Below are 22,193 nucleotides of genomic sequence, written 5' to 3' on the forward strand. Positions count from 1 at the left end.
GCCTCTTCTCCTCCTTTGTTTCGAGAGGGGGAGCAAATAACTGTGGTAGGGTGATGGACTCCTGAACATGGAAGGGAATCACAAATATTTAGTAAGGTCAATAGAATCAGCAGCACCGATTGTCGGGGAACAATGCGGTGTAGGGCTGTTGCATTGAAAGGGCCTGAAGGCCAGGCATGAAACTAGTTAACATAATAACAATGAGGAAGACAGTCTTTAAGGTCAGGAAGTGCAACAAACAGTTATGCATCTGCTGAAAAGGAAAACTGCCAAGACTAAGTTAAGGTTCCACTGTGGCATTTTAAATCGGTTGGGAGGGAACATGTGTCTCAAACTTTAAGAAATCACCAGAACAGGTGATTTAAACAAGGAAGGTTGGTCCGGCAAATGCACAATGGCTAAAAGGACAAACAAATAACTTATTAGTACCCACTGCAAAGTCTCGCTGGGTCTAAGATAAAGCAAACAAAAGGATGTCTAACAGCTTTGCCTGTATGGGGTCAGTCTTGGGAATGCCACACCAGGCCACAAATGTATTTCAGCACCCAGCCTAAATGGACTTCGTGGCAGTGAAACAAAGTCAAATGATGCTGCTCAGTCTCCATGCATGGTGGGGTAGATTGTGAAGATCTGGCTGGGGGACCGATGCTATTGCTGCAACAGTATGTTCTTGTGGAGGGACAGCCTGATCCAAGTCCAGATGCTCATGCCCGGAAGAGCCGAATATCACACTCTCCTAGCCCAATCCAGAGCCGTCAGAATATATTGGGGCCGGTAGTTCCTAATGTTTTCCAGAACTCAGGGCAGGAGAGGCAGGAAGTCCTACAAGATTTCTGTGTTCCATTCAAGCTGAAATGCATCTCCTATCAAGTGTTCTTGTGAAAAACCCACTACACGTTATCAAAGAGTATCCTGAAACAGGACCTCACTCTGCCCTGCTTGTTACAGTTCCATAGGGCGATAATGTCTCTTAGAGCCTGCACCACCCTCCCCTTGATGGACAGCAAGAAGGCCTTTAGAGACAAACAAATGACCTGCAAATCCAGCAGCCTGATGTGGACAAGCCCTCCGATTCAGACCAGTCCTATGATCTCCGCCTCCCCCAGATGTCTTCCTCATACCAGCTAGGATGCATCAGTCAATCCTGTCATCTCTGAGTGGGGAAGGCAGAGAGGACTGCTGCTGGACCAGTTGTGTTCAAGTAGCCACCACTGCAGAATCTCGCGCTGTCTCCTCCAAGACGTGGATGGCATCAGCCAGACTGTCATGATGAATGGCCCACTGGCAATTCAAATTCCCCCGCAGAGCATGGCATGCTTGCACTGTGTGGCATAGTTGACAAGGAAGATGTAGAAGGCTAAAAGGCCATGAAGGCTCAGAGCTGCCCTCACTGTGTTCAAGGGATGTGCCTGAAACATCGTAATCATAGCTCAAATGAACAAGACTAATGGCGAGGGAAAGCCCTGCACGCCACTACGTCCAGGATTAAATCAGTGAATGGAAGGCTATGTGAAGCACTCAGGTGGGACTTCGGCTCATTGATAGTGAACCCAAACGATCATAAGAGGTTCAACGTTGTCCAGAGGTGGTCCATGACAGACTGGCAAGCTGTCATCAACAGCCAGTCCGAGGTATAGAAATACTAGTATCCGAAACCTCTAAAGATGAGAAGCAATCATTGCAATCACTTGCATGAACACCCGAGGTGTGCTAATGAGGCCAAAGGGCAGCACAGTAAACAGAAAATGCTCCTGGTCTACCTTGAACTGAATACCCTTCCCTGCATGTCCAAGGCCATCATCCAGTCTCCTGGGTAAACAGAAGAGAGGATGCCTGAATAAAAACCCTTGCCTCTTCAAGTTCAGTACCCGTTCAATTGCATACTTGAAGTAATACCTGCACCTCTGTGACAGAATAGAGAGAGGGCTGTCTGAAATTTCCTCTGAAGGTGGGTAGCAACAGCAGACATGTCAGAGAGAAAAGGCAGGTCATAGCCATTCTGAGCAATCAGTAAGACCCTACGTTGGACGTGAGTGTGAAGTTGCTTGGTCGTGGGAACAGCCTCCGGACCGTGACAAAGTTTGGACATATAATTTGGAGCATGAGCGACATAGGAAACTAGGTTTTAGTTGCATTAGTTCCATCCACTTTGTCTGTTCTGCTAACCAGATCCTCAGTGACAGTGTTCCTTCCCCAAAACAAGACACCTGGGCACTTGATTCCCCAAGTGGCCAGGCCTTTTGCACCTCTGTAATTGTGCCTCTGGTACCTAGAGCAGGAGTACTAAAGAGGGTCCCCCAAAGAGCTGCAGCACAGCCACTTTAAGGGACCCAGTACCAAACGCATACAGACTGCCACTGCAGGCTGTGTGTCTTGGTGCAACTAAAAGATAAAACACAACATGGCACACAGCCTGTGTGCCATATCTCCTAACACTGCATACAATATATGTACGGGCAGGATGCCTTATAATACACGTGTGGACATATCTGCAAGAGCAGATTATGCCCCTGCTATATATTTGTCGATCCTTAGACAAAGGAAGTGATGAGAGAAATGCATGTGCTGGGCACTGGTCAATACGAGTTCCCCAGCTACATGATAGCTTCTCTGAAAATAGGGATGTTTGGTATCAAACATCTAATATTAAAACCTAACTGATACCAGTAATGGATTTATTAATTCATGCACCCGGAGGGCACCTTATAGGTGCCCCCTTGAAAAACCTACCAACTCCCTATGTGCTGGCTGACTAGGTTTAACTAGCTTGCCACCAACAGACAGGATTCTGACCCCCTTAGCCACTAAGGGTGAGAGCCTTTGCTCTTGGGGGATCAGGAACAAAGCCTGCTCTGGCAGGGGTGTTAACACACCCCTCCCAGCAGGATGACCTCCAAATCTGCATTCCAAGGCAGAGGGCTTCAAAAAGGTCCACCCACCATGGCATGCAGATCTGGCTTCCCTCAGAAGGGAGATGCCTACCCTCCTGCCCCAGGGCCCATTTGACACCTGGACAGGCAGGAAGATTAGTAGCCAGGAAGGGATGTCTACTCTAAGGTCAGTTCCACCCCAAAGGTGAGCTGCCTGACGTGGACACTAGGGTTATGCCCACTTCCCACAGAAAGTGGTCATGTAGGGGACGTAGTGACCCCAGGGTTAAGTAGCCCGTTGGCTACTACCCTACACTCCCCTAAAGCCCCTAAATTCAGTGTTTTAGGGGAGCCCCTGGCATCAGGAAATCAAATTCTTGCTGGTCTACGAAGGACACTCAAGAGCCACGAAAGCAAAGACGGAGGAAGAAGCAACTGACTTGGCACCAACCCTGCCGGCCTGCCTGCTGTTCCTGCTCAACTGCATCAAAGTTGGTAGTCCTGCAAGCTGCTGTGCCTCCAAAAGCCTGAGAGGACTGCTGGCCTTCAACAAAGACCCAGGAACTCGTGTGGAGCAGCATAGCTCCTTCCCTGCAGGCACCCCAAGAGACCACAGAGGAGTCTGGAACGCCAAAACCCCACACCAGAAAGCACCACTTAACCCGGGGCCACCTAGCCTGAGCTGAAGTAGGCCAACAGTGCCAGTGTGGTCCCCCAGCCCTTCAGAGACAAAGCCCACTTTGGACTTGCTTATAGTGGATTCACTGATGCCGCCTGCAGACTGTTAGCAGGCCCCCCTCAACCCTGTGTGTTCCCAATGACAAGCCTCAAGACACCTCTGCACCCATTGCCCCTGGCCTGTGGAGAAGAGGACCTAAGGTGTCGCCACATCCCCGAGCATCGTGAAATCCGAGCCTACTTGCTGGTTCAGCCCGACTTACCTCCCAGGCCAAATCTGCAGCCCCTTTTTAACCTGCTCAATGACCATTGACTAACATTGGGCACCCAAGGGGGCGAGGCTTAGGGTGTCAAGATGGCAGCAGCACTTCGAGTGCGCTTTGGACCCCATCCGCCGCCATCCACGCCATGCGGGGCCCACCTTCCTGAAATTTTGGAGCCCTGCCAGCTGTAGGGAGACCAGAGAGGAGGCAGAGGTGCATTGCGGGCCTGCCGGCGCTCGGATCTCAAGGGTCCTGGATGGCTGAGGTCGGCGCAGCGACTGGATCACCTCCTCTTTGGGGGCGCCACTGCGCTGAAGGAGATTGGGCTTGCACCTCGCCTGGCCAAACACGGCTGATTTGGAGTCCTGGCGGGCCGCGGATCAGGCCTGGTAGACTCTGGCGCTGGCCGCGCCTGAGATTGGAGGCAATGGGTGGGCGGTGAGTGGCCCTGCTGCAGCTGCGAATTGAGATTTTGGGGTGGGGGTGGGGGGGTCCCGCGCCTGTCAGATCGCAGGGGTGGGCTGTTTCCCCCCGTGCCTTTTCTCCCTGCCTGGAGGTGTGCCCCCAGACCTGGCAGTGTGGGGGGGGGGGGGGCGGGGGAGACTGGTGGCCCCCTGGACGGGGGGTGATGCTACACCCTGGAGCCCGGTGGCGTCTTTGGTGGGCTCCCGGCTGCTGGGATTGTGCAGCTGGCGAGCCTCGGGACGCAAGGTGAGCGGCGCTGGAGGAGGTGGTTTCAGGGCTCTCCTGCTGGCCCCCAGCGGCCTAGGCCAGACTGGAGCCTACACTGCTGGGCCGGCTGGGCACGTGGCCTGGAGGGGGCGAGGTGGACCCACACTGATGGGACAGCCTCGGTCTTGTCCTGTCCCGGCGCTCCTTGGCCCATAGATTGCAGCGGGGCTCGCCTGCTGGCCCCCGTTTTGTTGGTCCTGCCAGGCAGGCCTTGAGCAGCTGGACTTCACTGGGCCTGAAGGGGAGGATCCGGCCCTCCCGGTATATTGCAGATCTAACTGCGCCTGTGGCGCACTGACTCCTGGTGCCACGGGGAAGGACAGGTAAGCCAAAACATCCTCCTCTCAACCTCGTATTGATAAGTTCACTACCCCGGCGGGGATGACCGAGGGTGATGCTGACAAGATCCTACATGCCATACAATCCTCTCAGGCTGTGGTGGAGAACAAAATTGGGGAGGTCAGAGTGGACATGGCGCTGCTGTGCCAGGACCTCAGGAACGTCTCGGCGCAGCTTACCAAGATGGAGACCCGTGTGTCAACAGTGGAAGACGAAGTCCGAAATCTTAAAACCAAGGTGTCCTGCCTTCTTACCGCACACATGAGCTATAGCAGCAAGCGGAGGATGCCGAAAACTGCTCAAGACGGAATAACCTGTGCTTCGTGGTGTTCCCAGAGGCAGCCGAAGGGCCCAACCCGTGAAGTTCTTGGAGACCTGGCTCAAATCACAGGTGCTCTCGGACAAGCCATCCACATGGTTTGCTCTTGAACGCGCCCATAGGGCCCTCTCCGGGAGACCTCTGCCGGGGGCACCACCCAAGGCGTTTATTGCCCACTTCCTAAACTTTCGGGACCAGGACTATCCTACCTGAGGCACGTGCTCAGCCGGAACTCCGCTATCAGAATTCAAGAATCCTGATTTTCCAGGACTACTCTCGAGAGGTCCAGACGAGGCAGCACTCATATGAACAGGTAACACCGAAAGTAAGAGCACTACACCTAAAGTCCATGCTCCTTTTCCCGGCCCGCCTTAAGGTCCTGCATGCAGGCAAGGCGCACTTTTTCAATACATCGGAGGCAGCCTGGGAGTGGGCGACAGAGGAACGACCACTTCGGGGGAACACCGAAGGGATCCCCACCCCCTCACTCAGAGACCTCTGGATGCTCTGCCTAGGGCAATCACCGGGGCTCTGGCCACTCGGGAGGCCCTCACGTTGGTTCCAGCTGCAGAAGATGCTGATCCCAGTGGACCTCTGGGGCCCGCGGAGCAGGCGCCCCCTCCGCAGAAGGAGGCCTCCCATGAATCGACATCAACATGGCAATCCGCTCAAGAAGAAGGAGAACAACTGAGTAAGACTCATTTCACGCCTCCCCGGGTGACGGAGGGCTCTGCATGGGTCACTAATGGAACATAGAGGAGATCCGACTCAATGGAGGGTTCACCACTCCACACCACTAGGGGTTCACCTTACCTTTTCCATTGGTTTGCTGGGGCTTTTCTAGGGCGACAGACGCTTCTTCAATTTGGGAGGGGAAGTATAAGGAGGGGGGAGTTGGGAGATATTCATTACTGTATGATGGCGTTATTATGTTGTTGTTTGTTCTTTGCCTTCATTATTTGGAGGTCGCACATTGGAAGGCGCACACAGGTCGCTCAGACACTGGACAAATGCAGGGCCCATCATCCGCCGCACCTCACTCAGATCAATGTAATGCTCCACCAGCTGTGCGCACAGCTTTGGGGGGTGCCCACTACGATAGTTTCCTGGAACGTTAATGGTCTCCTTGACAAGATTAAGCAGACGGCGGTACTGCACAATCCTACTTCTCCAGGAGACACCTACTGGGGTCCACATGCCCGTTCTTGGCCTGCTACGGCTCTGATCGGGTCTACCATTTCAGGTACACTCGGGGGGTGAGGGGCGTGGTGATACTTCTGCACCAGGGCTATCCCTTAATACAACAGACTTGAGAAGACCCACAGGAGAGGTACATGGCCCTGATTGGGCAGTTGGACAGACAGAACATCATTCTACTTAGCATATATGCCCCTCCACGGGGCTTGAGGGGTTCCTTCGCACCCTCACCACCCTCCTAGCCCAGATGCCCACGGGATTCACAGCTGTGGGTGGCAACCCGAACGCAGTCTTGGACGCAAACTTGGACATCACAGGTCCCTTGTCGGATACTCTGCACAGACTCTCCCTGGCTCTTGCCAGGTGGATGACGACCACAGGCCTCTGACGCATGGCGGTTATGGCACCCCCACCTCCAGCAATACACCCACACCTCAGCGGCACACCACACCCAGGCCAGTATCGACATGATCCTTACACCGGCCACTGACCTCTCCCTAGTTACCCAAATCCAGATACATGCCCATGGCCTCTCCGACCACGCCCCTATATCTATGATCATTGGCCACCCATGGCCGAATCGGAGACCTATGTGGCGTTTCAATGCTTGGTTTCTACAAGACGAGACCTACTCTGCAGACCTCCACAGAGAGGTTAAAAAACAACTTCGGTGAAAACACTGGGTCAGTCCAATCCCGTATCACTCTCGGGCAGTAAGTAAGGCCACAATCAGTGGCCATGCGAAGGGTCTTCTGTGAAGGCGGGAGAGGGAGAAACAAGCCCATATTACATCCCTTGAGGCCCGGCCATTCCTCTTAGAACGCAAGATGTTGAGATCCAGGAGGGAGGGACACAGACAAGCCCTGGAGATGGTGAGGCAAGAAATTAGAACCCACTCCCTGGAAGAGGCAAAACAGATCAGGCAAGCGACACAGGCCCAAATTTATGGTTGGGGGGTATAAGAACAGTAAGGTCCTCTCCTCTACTGGCTGGCCACCGGACCGATGCCGGGACGAGTGATCCCCAAGATAACAGACGATTACGGGCTGATACATACGACCCCCCCCATGACATAGCCGACACAGTCACTCAATATTATGCTACCCTATACGCGGCGGCGCCCAAACGTATTATCGAACAGCAGATGCCACTGTTAAATGAATTAGACATGCCAGTCCTCTCAGCCTTCGTTAGAGAGGTCTTGACGACCTCATAACTATGGAGGATAAAACCTTAGATCTGGGAAGACCCCTGGCCCGGATGGATATCCATCAGAATATTACTCTAAGGTCTGAGATATATTAGTGCCCCAGCTCCACAGTCTATATACTGAGGCCTTGAAGAAGGGTGCCTTCCCTCTCGACTTGGACCAGGCCACGACTGTTGTGTTGCCTAAGTACAGGCTTCCCTCCTAGCACTGCGCAGTCAATCGCCCAATATCATTAATCAACACTGAGCTAAAGATTTACGCTAATATACTGGCTACTCGTCTTCGCACGGTTCTGCGACACTTGATCCACCCTGATCAGTGCGACTTTATGCCCACCCGTAGCACTAGACATTACCTGCGAAGGCTCCATGTTGCCCTGGCGCACAGACATACTCCGCTCCCCACTGGCCATCCTCCTAATCGATTTTGAAAAAGTGTTTGATATGGTGGACTGGAGCTACCTAGAGTTGTTTCTTCAGAAGGCAGGCTTAGGACGCCCATTCAGGCGCTTGGTTCAGTTAATATACCATACACCATCAGCCAGTGTTCTAGTGAATGGGAGGCTGTCAGAGGTCTTCCCCATTGGGAGGGGCACTAGATAGGGTTGTCCCCTATCCCCCCCTCCTCTTTGCCTCCACCATAGAACCTCTCGCACAAATGGTTCACCAAGATGCCTTCCTAGAAGGATGGCGGTGGGCGGGAGGTTGGGAGGACCGCATTGCACTTTACGCCGATGATGTCCTGCTTTACTTATCGCAACCAGAGACAAGCATCCCTAGGTGTCTTCAATTGATACGTATTTTTGGTGAGGCCTCTGGCCTCAATATGAACATTATGAAATTTCTGCTGGTCCCGTTTTCGGTGTCTCGAGTGTTGACTGTTTGGCAAACGACAATCCCTATCCGACGATTAAGCTTCACGTACTTTGGCATGAAAGTAGTGCTTGAACCCTCTATGACCTGGGCCCTCAACCTCATCCCGCTGTCTCGTAGGGTAAAAGCGGACCTTGGAAAATGGCAGACCCTGCCCCTAACAGTCATAGGTCGCATAGCACTATATAAAATGTTGGTCCTACCCAGTTTTCTGTACGTTCTCCAAAATATCCCCAACCATATTCCACAACACTGGTTTTGGGAGATGGATGCGGAGGCCCACTACTTTATATGGCGGGAGAGCCGACGGCGCCTATCCTGGGACACATGCCAGCGCGGCATGTACGACAGCAGTCTGGCTAGGTCTAATCTATACCTTTACTACTTGGCAGTGCAGGTGCAGGTACTCACCATCAATGAATGGCTCACCGGGGGATGGGACGACCCAGCCTATCGTTTAGAAGTATCAACAGTGGGGTTCACACGCCTTATTGACATGCTATATGGATCTCCCATCTCCAGGGCTACACCGGATATTACCAACCAGGTCCTGCATGGGTAGCACACGGCCCAAAAACTGACGGGGTGGTGGGGCCGGGTCACCCAGCACACCCCGCTATGGCAGGGAACATGGTTACATGAAGTTGCCAACGTTGAGGGCTTCACGCGCTGGGACGCCATAGGCATCACGGTAGTGGGAGATGTGTGGGAGGGTACACACATGATGTCTTTCCAGCAACACCAAGAGGCATACACCCTGAATCAGACACAATTTCACAAATATTTACAGCTCAGACATGCACTACATGCCTATATTAACAATGGTACCCAGATACCTGAATTCAGTCCTATGGAGGCGAAGACAATGATGGGGGCTCTGGGTAGGGGGAGGTGTCGCAGATTTACCTCTCTTGAACTGAATGCCTCTCCACCCCTCCAGCCTCCACAGGCCCGTTGGGAGGCCTGGATCGGCCCCCTGGAAGAGGAGGATTGGCGGGATGCGTTGATGGCTCTGCGAATCCTTGCAATCCCCACAAGGCTGTGTATGGTGTAGGTGTATTTCTTGCACTGTGCCGGACACCGGCCTGACTATTTTGTGCTGGGTGTAAGGAAATGCCTCCTTGGCATGGTAACCCCCTGACTTTTTGTCTTTGCGGATGCTAAGTTTTGATTTGAAAGTGTGCTGAGGCCTGCTAACCAGGCCCCAGCACCAGTGTTCTTTCCCTAACCTGTACTTTTGTTTCCACAATTGGCACACCCTGGCATCCAGGTAAATCCCTTGTAACTGGTACCCCTGGTACCAAGGGCCCTGATGCCAGGGAAGGTCTCTAAGGGCTGCAGCATGTCTTATGCCACCCTGGGGACCCCTCACTCAGCACAGACCCACTGCTTGCCAGCTTGTGTGTGCTGGTGAGGACAAAACGACTAAGTCGACCTGGCACTCCCCTCAGGGTGCCATGCCAACCTCACACTGCCTATGAAGTATAGATGAGTCACCCCTCTAGCAGGTCTTACAGCCCTAAGGCAGGGTGCACTATACCATAGGTGAGGGCACCAGTGCATGAGCACTGTGCCCCTACAGTGTCTAAACAAAACCTTAGACATTGTAAGTGCAGGGTAGCTATAAGAGTATATGGTCTGGGAGTCTGTCATGCACAAACTCCACAGCACCATAATGGCTACACTGAAAACTGTGAAGTTTGGTATCAAACTTCTCAGCACAATAAATGCACACTGATGCCAGTGTACATTTTATTGTAACATACACCCCAGAGGGCACCTTAGAGGTGACCCCTGAAACCTTAACCGACTATCCGCGTAGGCTGACTAGTTCTAGCAGCCTGCCACACACCAGACATGTTGCTGGCCACATGGGGAGAGTGCCTTTGTCACTCTGTGTCTAGTAACAAAGCCTGTACTGGGTGGAGGTGCTTCACACCTCCCCCTGCAGGAACCGTAACACCTGGGGGTGAGCCTCAAAGGCTCACCCCCTTTGTTACAGCACCACAGGGCACTCCAGCTAGTGGAGTTGCCCGCTCCCTCCGGCCACGGCCCCACTTTTGACGGCAAGGCCGGAGGAGATAATGAGAAAAACAAGGAGGAGTCACTGGCCAGTCAGGACAGCCCCTAAGGTGTCCTGAGCTGAGGTGACTAACCCCCAATAGGATTAGGGATGTGCCCCCCTCCCCTCATGGAGGAGGCACAAAGAGGGTGTACCCACCCTCAGGGCTAGTAGCCATTGGCTACTAACCCCCCAGACCTAAACACGCCCTTAAATTTAGTATTTAAGGGCTCCCCAGAACCTAGGAACTCAGATTCCTGCAACCTAAGAAGAAGAGGACTGCTAAGCTGAAAAACCCTGCAGAGAAGACGGCGACACCAACTGCTTTGGCCCCAGCTCTACCGGCCTGTCTCCCCCCTTCTAAAGACACTGCTCCAGCGACGCTCTCCCCAGGGACCAGCGACCTCTGAAGCCTCAGAGGACTGCCCTGCATCTAGAAGGACCAAGAACTCCTGAGGACAGCGGCTCTGTTCACCAAAGACTGCAACTTTGAAACAAAGAAGCAACTTTGAAACAACTTGTGTTTCCCGCTGGAAGCGTGAGACTTGACACTCTGCACCCGACGCCCCCGGCTCGACTTGTGGCGAACAATCACTTCAGGGAGGACGCCCCGGCAACTGCGAGACCGTGTGTAGCCAGAGTTGCCCCCCTTGAGCCCACACAGCGACGCCTGCAGAGGGAATCCCGAGGCTCCCCCTGACCGCGACTGCCTGCTTCTAAGATCCGACACCTGGTAAAGACTCTGAACCCGCAGCCCCCAGGGCCAGAAGGATCCGACCTCCAGTGCAGGAGCGACCCCCAGGTGGCCCCCTACCTTGCCCAGGTGGTGGCTACCCAGAGGAGCCCCCCCCCCCCCTTGCCTGCATCGCTGAAGAGACCCCTTGGTCTCCCATTGATTTCTATTACAAACCCGACGCTTGTTTGCACACTGCACCCGGCCGCCCCCGTGCCGCTGAGGGTGTAGTTTTTGTGTGGACTTGTGTCCCCCCCGGTGCCCTACAAACCCCCCCTGGTCTGCCCTCCAAAGACGTGGGTACTTACCTGCTGGCAGACTGGACCCGGGGCACCGCCTTCTCCATTGAAGCCTATGCGTTTTGGGCACCACTTTGACCTCTGCACCTGACTGGCCCTGAGCTGCTGGTGTGGTAACTTTGGGGTTGCTCTGAACCCCCAACGGTGGGCTACCTTGGACCCAAAATTGAACCCCGTAGGTGGTTTACTTACCTGCAAAAACTAACAAACTCTTACTCCCCCAGGAACTGTTGAAAATTGCACTGTCTAGTTTTAAAATAGCTATATGTGATTTATGTGAAAACTGTATATGCTAGTTTGCTAGTTCAAAGTTCCTAAAGTACCTACCTGCAATACCTTTCATTTGAAGTATTACATGTAAATCGTGAACCTGTGGTTCTTAAAATAAACTAAGAAAATATATTTTTCTATACAAAAACCTATTGGCCTGGAATTGTCTCTGAGTGCGTGTTCCTCATTTATTGCTTGTGTGTGTACAACAAATGCTTAACACTACTCCTTTGATAAGCCTACTGCTCGACCACACTACCACAAAATAGAGCATTAGTATTATCTCTTTTTGCCACTATCTTACCTCTAAGGGGAACCCTTGGACTCTGTGCATACTATTCTTTACTTTGAAATAGTGCATACAGAGCCAACTTCCTACACTGGGCTCAAAGCAAACTCTGTGTGATAGATGCCTTCACTCACCGGTGGTATTCTTCCATATAGCATGGTCCTGTCCCAGGATCCAATGATATTGGGCACACATCCTACATGAACTCTCCACTCTGCTGAATCTCACCTTGACGGCCTCCCCCAAGGTTGCTCTGCTTGGGGTGACGGAGGACACTTGGGGCACCCGGGCAATTTGCACACTTGTAGGCACGGCCTTGCTTGTTGCAAAGCGGGACATTGCTAGATGCTGGGTGTCCAAGACCCCTCCCTCGCTACAACAGTGGAGGAGGGGGATGGATTGGTGTGCTCTAATGGAACGATCCGCCTACCAGGCAAGGGGTTGTTAAAGCAAATATCATAAGATTTGTGACGTCTGGCTAGGCTCTACCCGCACATGATCATTTTAACTTATCCAAATGCTACATGGACCTGTTCATCTAGGAGTCTGTAATGAAATGTGCCTTCTACTTTGCAACTTGGTTTTACATTTATAAATCAATAAAAATTGGTTATCAAAAAAACTTTGGGCACCCAACACTGTACTGCACCCGGCCGCGCCAGTGCTACCCGGTGTGACCTGTTGGTGTGGCCTTGGACCTTGCTCCAAACTTACCTTAAGTCCAGGAGATTTATCCCGTAAGTTGCTGTACTATACCTGTATGCAGGATTTGTTTTTTCTGCCAGAGGGTAACATTGCATTCTCTGAAAAACGCACTGTTGGCTTTTAAAACCTGAAAGTATTTCTCTTGCAAAACGTGCTTACCTGATCGTATTGATTCTGGTGCCCAAGTGTATACAAAGATACATGTAACTTTTATAAATTAGTGTGGATCTCCTTATTGAGTCATGTGTGTCGCATTGGCTCTCACTGTACCACTAAGGCTGCTGGATTTGGGGGGCAGCTTCACCTGAATTACGTGGAACTGAGTTTGATCCCACACCATGTAACAACGGTCAACCCAATCTGTTTCCAGCCAGCTAGCGACGCATCACTTATGTCCAAGAACAAGGGTGATTTGTGGCAGTCGGGCACATGATATTGTCTCTCAGGAAATCATGGTGGATCAGATCTTATCCTTTTCTCCCAGTTACATTCATCTCACATGCAAAGAAATATTTTGGTATACCATATAACGAGCCAGCTTCCTACAAGCTGGATCCTAACAAAGGCTACAACTTCTTATGTTCTGCGACATACAGTGTTGTCATCAGGTCCATGGGTGAGCTCTGATCCAATCACCTAGAATCGTGTCCCGAGCCTAGACACCAAAGACAGACCTCATGGGGCTCCGTGATTGACATCTGCTTCCTGCAGTCACACAAGGCTTGGAACCTGTTCTTTCAGGCTGGGAAAACCGGCAAAGCAGGGAGTGGAGCTCCTAATCCGTATAAGAGCAAGGAAAGAAAGGAACTGACCGCATGCAGGCGAAGCACTTATATGCGGCCTCGCTCTGTCAGTTTCATGGCAGTGTGACGTCAGCATAGATCTGCACTATGCCACCTAGTGACACACAGAAGCAATGCTATAGAGAACATTTTCGCGATCCAGCCTGGCACCTGGACACTATTTTAAAGTGAAGTATCTGTAATTAGTAGCATCAATTAGAAATTATACACTGCTGTATTTTCAGCTTTGATCCCTACCGCCTAGAAAGGTGCTATAGTAATGATGATCTACTAAAAGAAAAAAAAATGCTGCACAGTTCTTCTCCTTTCTAGCAGCCAAAAGCCAATAGGTGACTTTAGGTCAAAATTTGTCATAATCTAAAGAGCTAAAATATGGAGTTCCTCAATCACTTTCTCCTTATTCATTCAATGAATATACAAAAGCATAGCTGCACTTGTTCACTCATAGGACGTAAGGTTATATACATATGTGGACGATACAGGGCAATTCTTCAAATTGAAGTGTAACACTAAAAATAACTTTTCCCACTAGAATGGTCTCACAGCAGTCGATGCATGGATGAGCCAACAGTGGCTCAAGCTCAACACTGACATAATCAAAATCTTTTATGCAGGTACCAACAAACAGGAATGGCAACCTGCCTTTTGTGCCCCTTGTCCCCTACCCTTCATATAATTTGGATCTTAGGGTGAATATAAACTCTTTGTTACAAATGTATTATCAAATCTATAGGTGGCATCTTCCTATAATTTTCATTATTGTTAACTTTGTTCTCTTCTTCCATATCTTAAACAGGAAAATAAAGCTATTATGAGGGCAACAGTTGGGCAAAGACTGCATTACTCCAATTATCTTTATCTTAATATCAGATCCTCTCTCTTGAATAAATCAAGCAGCCATATTTATTGCAGGAGACCTCACATTTAGCACAACCACTACTAACTGCATGTCGCTACTCTGGCTCCCTATTCAGCAGCACATTGTCCTAAAGATTCTCAGTATAAAACTATGATAAGTTTGGCACTACCCCTAGAGTTCACCTCAGACAGGATAAAAGATATTTTGCTCCAAAAACTTTTTGTTCCTCTAACCGTCTTCCAGTGCAAGCTCCAAGAGTTTGCTAAGTTCGGATGCAAAAAGGTGGGTTGGATTTAGAGGGAAGCTTATTTTCAGTTTATGCCCAAACCTTTGGATCAACCTACTCAAAGATCTCCTCTGCTCCGATCATTTTTCTTAACTCTGCTTTTTTGTTAGTTCCCTAGTAATAAGCCCAGTTTGTTCCTCATACTGTAGCGCCAGGAGACCCTCAGGTGACAGCATGCTTTAAAAATCTCAAAACATAACAAATATAACCTAACTTACAAACACAAGTATCTTAGAAGGGAATTATCCCTATTGGACAATCATGATTGAAGTCCAATACAACTATCACTTGGACACTATTTGGCACTATTTGGCAAATATGTTAATACCAGAAAGCAGCCCGCCTACGTGGCCTTTATTGACTTCTCCACAGATTCGGACAGCGCACACAGTCCTGCTTTATGGGGCATGTTGGCGGCAATCCAATAAATTCAAGAGCTAGACCTATGAACGCACCCCAGCTGCAGAATCTTTTCCACTTACACAACATTTTTGGGGTGGATGTCATCCTAACTACTTGCAGGATGGTCACATGGCTCGGAGTACTCAAACTTCTGAATTCCAACTGTTCAAGTGACAGGATTTCACTTGCAACTATGCTGAGCCAATCATGCTGGGCAATATTGGCCCTTCTCCTTTGTCAGAAATGCTAGTTATAGTCTAAATGGAACAGCCTTTCCACAGACCGTGACAACCCACAGTCTTCATTTTATGGACAACTGCCAAATAATGATAATGGATTGAAAGACCAAGCAAAAATCTCAGTCGATTCCTATGGAATGCCTCCCATCTAAGACGTTTATTGTTGCGGTCTGCTGGCAAAGTATCAGCATTTGTTGTTTACGAGTACAACAAGCAGATCCAGGAGAGGAATCCTTTGCTTGGCAAAGACTAAGAGAAGATGGCCCTCATTCAATTCACAGGTGTGGTTGGTGCTTTTGAGCACACAAACTTCATAGGCTGACCGCATGGTAGGTGTTCTGTTGGCATGAAAGTTGCATCCTGATTAATCCAACGCCACGCATTTATGCTTTTACAGAAGCTGGCACCTTGTACTTCCCTATGCAAAACAAATGTCATGTTGTTCCTCCTGGTTCACTCTAATGAATGCAAGGTATAATGTTTGCTCTCAGTTCTAATAAATGAATATGTGTTTGCTGCTCTTGGGAGAAAAGTAGGTCTAACGTTTATAATTTTCAAATTGAACACACCTGCCATTAGGCCTTCCAAGTAAGCATCAGCAAACACAAGAATGAAAACTGACATAACACCAGTAATGTTCTTTCCAGTGAATGTTCGGTCTTGCCTCAAATTCCCCACCTTTGAAATCCAAAAACGGGTGTCAAATTTGATAAGGACATCTTTACAGCTGTGCCCTTATTCAACATTACTAGTGTCTGATACTCACCTGTCATGGTTACTAATGACACCACCAGAAGAACTACAACTATTATACCTTAGGTCGAATGGCTGAAGTTTCTTAAATACATTGAAATATTCTTTATATTACAAATATTTTGATGTTGGTTCGTACCTTATGTTACTGTTTGATTTTTTCCACCCCATTTATTACACTGAAGCATGGTCAGTATTCTCCCAAGAGCTTTCACCTTGTGCTTCACAGAAAGATGTTGTGTAATTCAAGGTGATAATTTACAATATTTGCAGTAAAACCTTCTATTTTCCACATATATTCAATTATTTGCTTAGTTTTATTCTTTGACTAGACCTCCTCACCCCACCCCCCTCGGAGTGATGGGCCTCTCAAGGATCCTTCCTGACTGGCTGATGTTTAGAGAATAGCTGTACTGTACAGCATCACTTATCTTTCAAGTGCCATGCTGGTGGCCATAAAAAAGTCCTTATACCTCACTGTTTATTTCTCCCTTCATAATAATTAGTGAGTCTATGATGGCTCAACTTTGGCCACCCTTGCCAGTTCCTGCTATCAAATCTTCCTGGTTCTAGATCGTGGTCGCTAAGTCTTTCAAAAAATTGTGGGCAGGAGGAGCATTTTGGAAAGTTTTGCCGTACTCCACCTGTGCATGGCCGTCCACTAAAAGGGTGATAAGACCTTAAAACAAAATTGGGCTTTTAGACAATGTGGAACAGCAAGACGGCTTGCATGTCTCTTCCATCATGCTTCATGTTACTTGTTGAGAATCTGGCAGATGGCAGGATACATGGGAAAAACAAGTCTTCTGCTCTGCTGCTATCTGGCTACACCATTATGAACTTATACAACTCTTCAGAATGAAGCTCAACTGATCTCTTTTGAAAGGTCCTTGGTGACAACGGGGTATAGAGCTTACAAACTTTGGACTCCTTAACAGCACCCAAAAGTCGAGAAATGATTATCCTTGTTGAAATCGTAGATAGGCAATCATTAAAGTTAATATTTTGCGCATCCTTTTCAGCAATTGTAGAACTTTAATAAAGTGAACTTCAGAAACAAGAATTGATTAAAAATAACAGAATGAGAAACAAAATCTCTACACTGGAAAAGGGTGTTTTAAGAAACAAAAATGAAGACTGTAGAGTGGGACCTTGAAACAATGGCATTTGGTTATGGTTACGGAAGAGGTTGAGGCTGAGGCTGAAAGCTGTTGAAAGTAAGTATAATGGAGCACATGATGTCAGCATTTTGACCTAGATGTTTCCACTTTTTGCACCAATTGTCCATGTCAGATGAGAAGAGAATAATTCAACATGGCGGAGCCCTATACCCGCAATGAAACAGCGATAAATGTTACAAGTTGGTACATAAATATTTTCTGTATTTGAACAGTGATAATTAACTGTTCCTTTTTTTCTGAAATTGATACAATATGGGGAAGCGATCAACACAATACTAGGTCTGTTTAATTTAAGAAGGAAAGTACTTCTAACCAACTTTCACATAACATAGGTTTATAGATGCATAGAGAGCTAGTTTTCCACTGAGGATTTCCAACTGGCCACAAATAGACTATGAGAAAGGGGATCAAGTTGTCTATGATGTCACCTTGAACTTAGAGGTGTAAACTCCTTGTTATTGATAGCTACCCATCTAAAATGTTCCTATTGTGTCTCCTGTATCCACTAATTCTACGGATAAGTTGCACTAGGGGAGTGTCATGAGAAAGATATGCACAACATGGCCAATACTGCTTCAGCCCTCCTCCCACCAACCGGATGTTAAAAAATTGCATTTACCAAGTGTCCTTTCATCCACACCACCACCACCCTTGTGGATATCCTCACCTTTCAACCCCACCACCATTGTTGAGGCCTTCTCTACTCCCAAATAAAGTATACCTGGTGCCATGCTATGCTCCCCCATTACTTCCAAAGCAATATTTATTACCTGTCATAATATTTAAAACATTAGTACCCGTCATCTTGACACCATTACTCACAAACTGCTGCACATTACCTCTTCCAACCACATTCACCACTCTCAGAGAAAAGACTTGGCGCTGTGTTGACAGTGGCTCATCAGAACAGCTCGGAATCCCTTGTCGTTGTGGGTGTGAAGAAAGACCTGTGCTGATTTTGGGGGGGGGGGTGATTTGAGAGAGAGATGGTGGCTGGTGCGCCCTCTGCCTCTCTGCGGTCAGTGGAAATGTGGGTGTGGAGAAAGATATCACAGACTGTGAACCACTATTCCACCTCCTTCCTGGGGTCTCCAGAGCCCCAAGGGAAGAAGGAGCATCAGTGTCTGCTTCAACACCAGCTCCTGGGCCGGATTTTTCACTCCTCGACACCAGAGCAGTAAATAACTCATTTTTAAACCAAATTACAATATAGGATTCCAGTGGAACCTATTCATAACATTGTGTTGGTGTGCGAGCAAAAGGGCCAAGAACTGCTAAATATGGTTTGGGGCCGTCCAGTCACCACAATCAAATCAGACTACTCTCAGTGACATTTTGTTGCGTTTCGTACTTAGACATGAAGTCAAGAGTTCAAAACGCACCACAGAAGAATTCAACACTGGAGGAATGATTATGATAAAATGCCTTGGCAAGGAGAAGGAGAGTAAAGCATCCGTCGTTGCCACAATGCGATGTGTGGAGCTGAGGTAACGCAGAGCCTGCTGGGAGGATGTCAAGACTAGGCGCAGCTGTCTGAAAAATTCCCAAGGAAGCTCCTTTGTGGCGGCAGCGTGAGGCCGGGCAAGGCGAGGTGGGCTCACTGTCCCACTATTGTACCTCAGCAGGCCTTAGCACATCAATTTGGGAAAAACACAAATATTGCATTCTTCATTCATACAAATGATGCTCTGAATTGCATAAATGCAGGATTTTCTCACAGCATTGTGCATAAGAATACAAAAACAATTTTAATTCTAACCTGTTGTAAATGTCTTCATTAGACTTCAGGTTCTCCAGCTCTAAATGGTTATGGGGAAAACAAGTAAAAATAGAAGTTAACACTCCATATGCCAAAACCGTGGAGCACACTTTACAAAGCAATTACCACAAAAGAACACTAACACATATGTGCATACAACTCTTTACAATGCTGATGTTTATAGATTTCCTCATTTAATATTCTCATGCAGAAGAAAAGCAAAAAAATAATTTGTTCATCAAAAAGAGACGAATACTTTACTGATCCAATGCAAAAAATATATATCCACAAGACCTTCACGCACGGACGTCCTCCAGCTACTTTTACGAATACCTATCCATTAAAGGATGCACTACAAAAGAGTTTTTTAAGACTATTAGTGTGGCCTAAACCTCTACTATGATGCTCTGGACCTCAAGACAAGTTTTCACAATCCATCACGCCGGACTTAATCTGTTTAGCAATGCATCATCAAGAACATATTGGTGGCCAACAGAAGTTTCACGACTAACTGCAATACACAAAAGAGCAAAGAACAGATGCACTTTACTTGTGCACCCAGGAGAAAACAATATGGAGCATCAAGAACTCAGCCCAGTTATATCCCTTTATGAAGTCGAATGCCTCAACTCAGGACTTTATAACTTGGGGAAATTTGACCATATATTGAGAAAAACTATAGTTTTCTGACCAGAGTGCCTTATGATGATTCTATACTGCAAAATATACTAAAAGCATTCTCAGTATGTTAAGCCTATACAGAGCACACATTGGTCCTTTTTCAAACCTTTTTCCAAGAAATGGGTTCAGGGTTTTAACCAGACGCCCATGCAATTCCATTATGTACGTTAATTGCTTCTGATATAGTGATTCCAATAAGACCTTGTATTTACATATGAACACAAATTGACTGAAAAATCTTTGTTAAAGCAAAGTTGTGGTTTAGTAATCAAAACAAAAATAGTTTGCTTAAAAAACCTACACATTCTTCTACAAAAGATCAGCTGAAGGGAGGTAATAGCTACTACACAATACCCAAAGACCTCTGAAATTTGCCCGTTACTCTTGGCAGTATAACAATAACCATCACATCAACCGCAAAGCAATGATATGAACATATTATGTCACGTCTGTATGCTCAAGACAGAATGACCTTTAGGACCTTCCACCAATTTAGTTGCTTGGCAAGGAGTTAGGAAAATTAGAGGATTTTTCTTCAGTTAACTTGTTGATATTGAGAGTACCTCCTGGGTGGATTATGAATTGAAATCTTAACACAGGCACCTATACTGATGAAAACTATTGAGACCCCAAATAGTTTAACATTGTGTATACTTTGTTGCAAAAACTGTCAGTGCTATATTGTTAGTACATTTTCATGTTCCATGTCTTTGTCCATGAGCCAATATGAATATATGTCTATGCTTAGAGACCGTGATGTATTGTGGATATATTTATTGTTTGGCCTTAGTACAAAACTATGTTATTAGTAAATTGGGTTTAAATAATAAGAATCCAAAGATGATCATTTCATAGTGAATCATTACCATAGGTATAATTGATCCCGACAACTTACCATTATTTCTTTCTTCTGATGTGTAAAACCAGCAATAATTTTATGGTTTACACAAAAGCAGATTGCACGCTCTGCATGAACAAATGGTATTGAGCACACTAAAGCAGGCCCTGTTGGGCAATGCAGGGAAAAGTACCAAAAAGGATTGCTTTTTGTAAAGAATGCATACAGGAGACAAAGAATTGAATGTGTCGAACAGTGAGATGAATAAGTGTCTCATCACTCCAATCGGCTCTTTCGAGGAGGCAAAGTGATAAACCAAACAGCCAACAAAAAGAGAACTGCTCTTCGGGAAAGAGGCAAAGCCCCGTCAATGAATATTTTTAAAGCTTACCAATGGGCCATGCAAACAGCTGTGCCTGCCTAGCCAAACATAAAAACCCTTGTCCCCTACTGCTTCTCACCTCCCCCAGTGCCACACTCCCCCATTATTTCACTGGCGCCTGAGAGAAACTTGGACATTCTCTAACCATTCTGTGTGTTACATGGACTTGCCTAATTGTAGGCTGTTTAGCATTAGTGTCCACCTACACCACTAATAATCGCCCTCCAGGTCTACACCTCAAGAACCACTCTGTTGTACCCTGATTATTCTGAGAACTTTCTAATATTTTGGGCAGGTGAGTTTCTGAATTCTGTACCCAACGTTTACTATGTGTCTCCAATCTGAATCATAATCCATTTCTTAGTTGCCCATTGCCAAAAATACCTCTTTCATTAGCTCACAAAACAGTAAAGCTAGGCTATGGAATAACAGGATGAGTTTTCATCAGTGGTGTGCGTTCAGATCACCCATTAAAACAACAAAACAGCAATCACCCACGTTCTGCTGCACGCTTCATCATCAAGCAAGTCTATATCCAGACATTATACTGTCGGGAATAGGCTTGAACAAGTATAAAGAGCTCTTGGTACTATAAGGGGATCAAATAGCTATTACAAATGAAAGTGAATTAAAATTGCCTAGAGAAGGCACCTCCAAAAGTCTATTAGCACTTGGTGCCCTCAGACAAGAGTGAAAAACAATGAAGTGGACAAACAAGAATATGTGTTCTGCCATCATAGACTCAGTCTGCATGTTTCAGCCTAACTAACTACCAGAACGGTCAAGAGGCTTTTGGCAGGATTTTGTGACTCATCTAGGCGTTCAATTTAGCCAAAGATAATCAACACGCAAAAAGTACTAGCTCGCACTAAGTGTCAGAGTATTTTCCAAACATTATGATTGATAGAGGGAGCGAGAGGACCTCTCTGTAGTGAAACATTCGTCAGTGTTACGACGTCAGTGTGGAATTGGAGTGTTAAGCCCTTTGACTGCTAATTCTCAAGAGAAAGGACTTACAATTTCAAACTTGCCAAACCAAGTAGCCTCTGGGACCTTAAGAGAGCAACGTCGAAGATTTAATTCATTTTCCCAACTATTCTTCCCAGCAGCTATTGGATTTCACACAATTCCAGAAAAGATGCATTTGTGTCCCTTCACCCACACCCTCTCCA

At 47.7% G+C, this 22,193-nt stretch overlaps 1 protein-coding gene across 1 annotated transcript in view; it reads right to left on the reverse strand.

Moving 5' to 3' along the window:
- Window positions 1–22,193, reverse strand: part of KNL1 (kinetochore scaffold 1) — a 193,388-nt gene that overhangs the window by 81,737 nt on the left and 89,458 nt on the right. The window contains exon 10 of the mRNA XM_069208569.1: window positions 19,121–19,160. Coding sequence (XP_069064670.1) covers window positions 19,121–19,160 — 40 coding nt within the window. The remainder of the gene's footprint in view (window positions 1–19,120; window positions 19,161–22,193) is intronic.

The sequence above is a fragment of the Pleurodeles waltl genome, chromosome 9 (assembly GCF_031143425.1).
Source record: "Pleurodeles waltl isolate 20211129_DDA chromosome 9, aPleWal1.hap1.20221129, whole genome shotgun sequence".
Lineage (NCBI taxonomy): Eukaryota > Metazoa > Chordata > Amphibia > Caudata > Salamandridae > Pleurodeles > Pleurodeles waltl.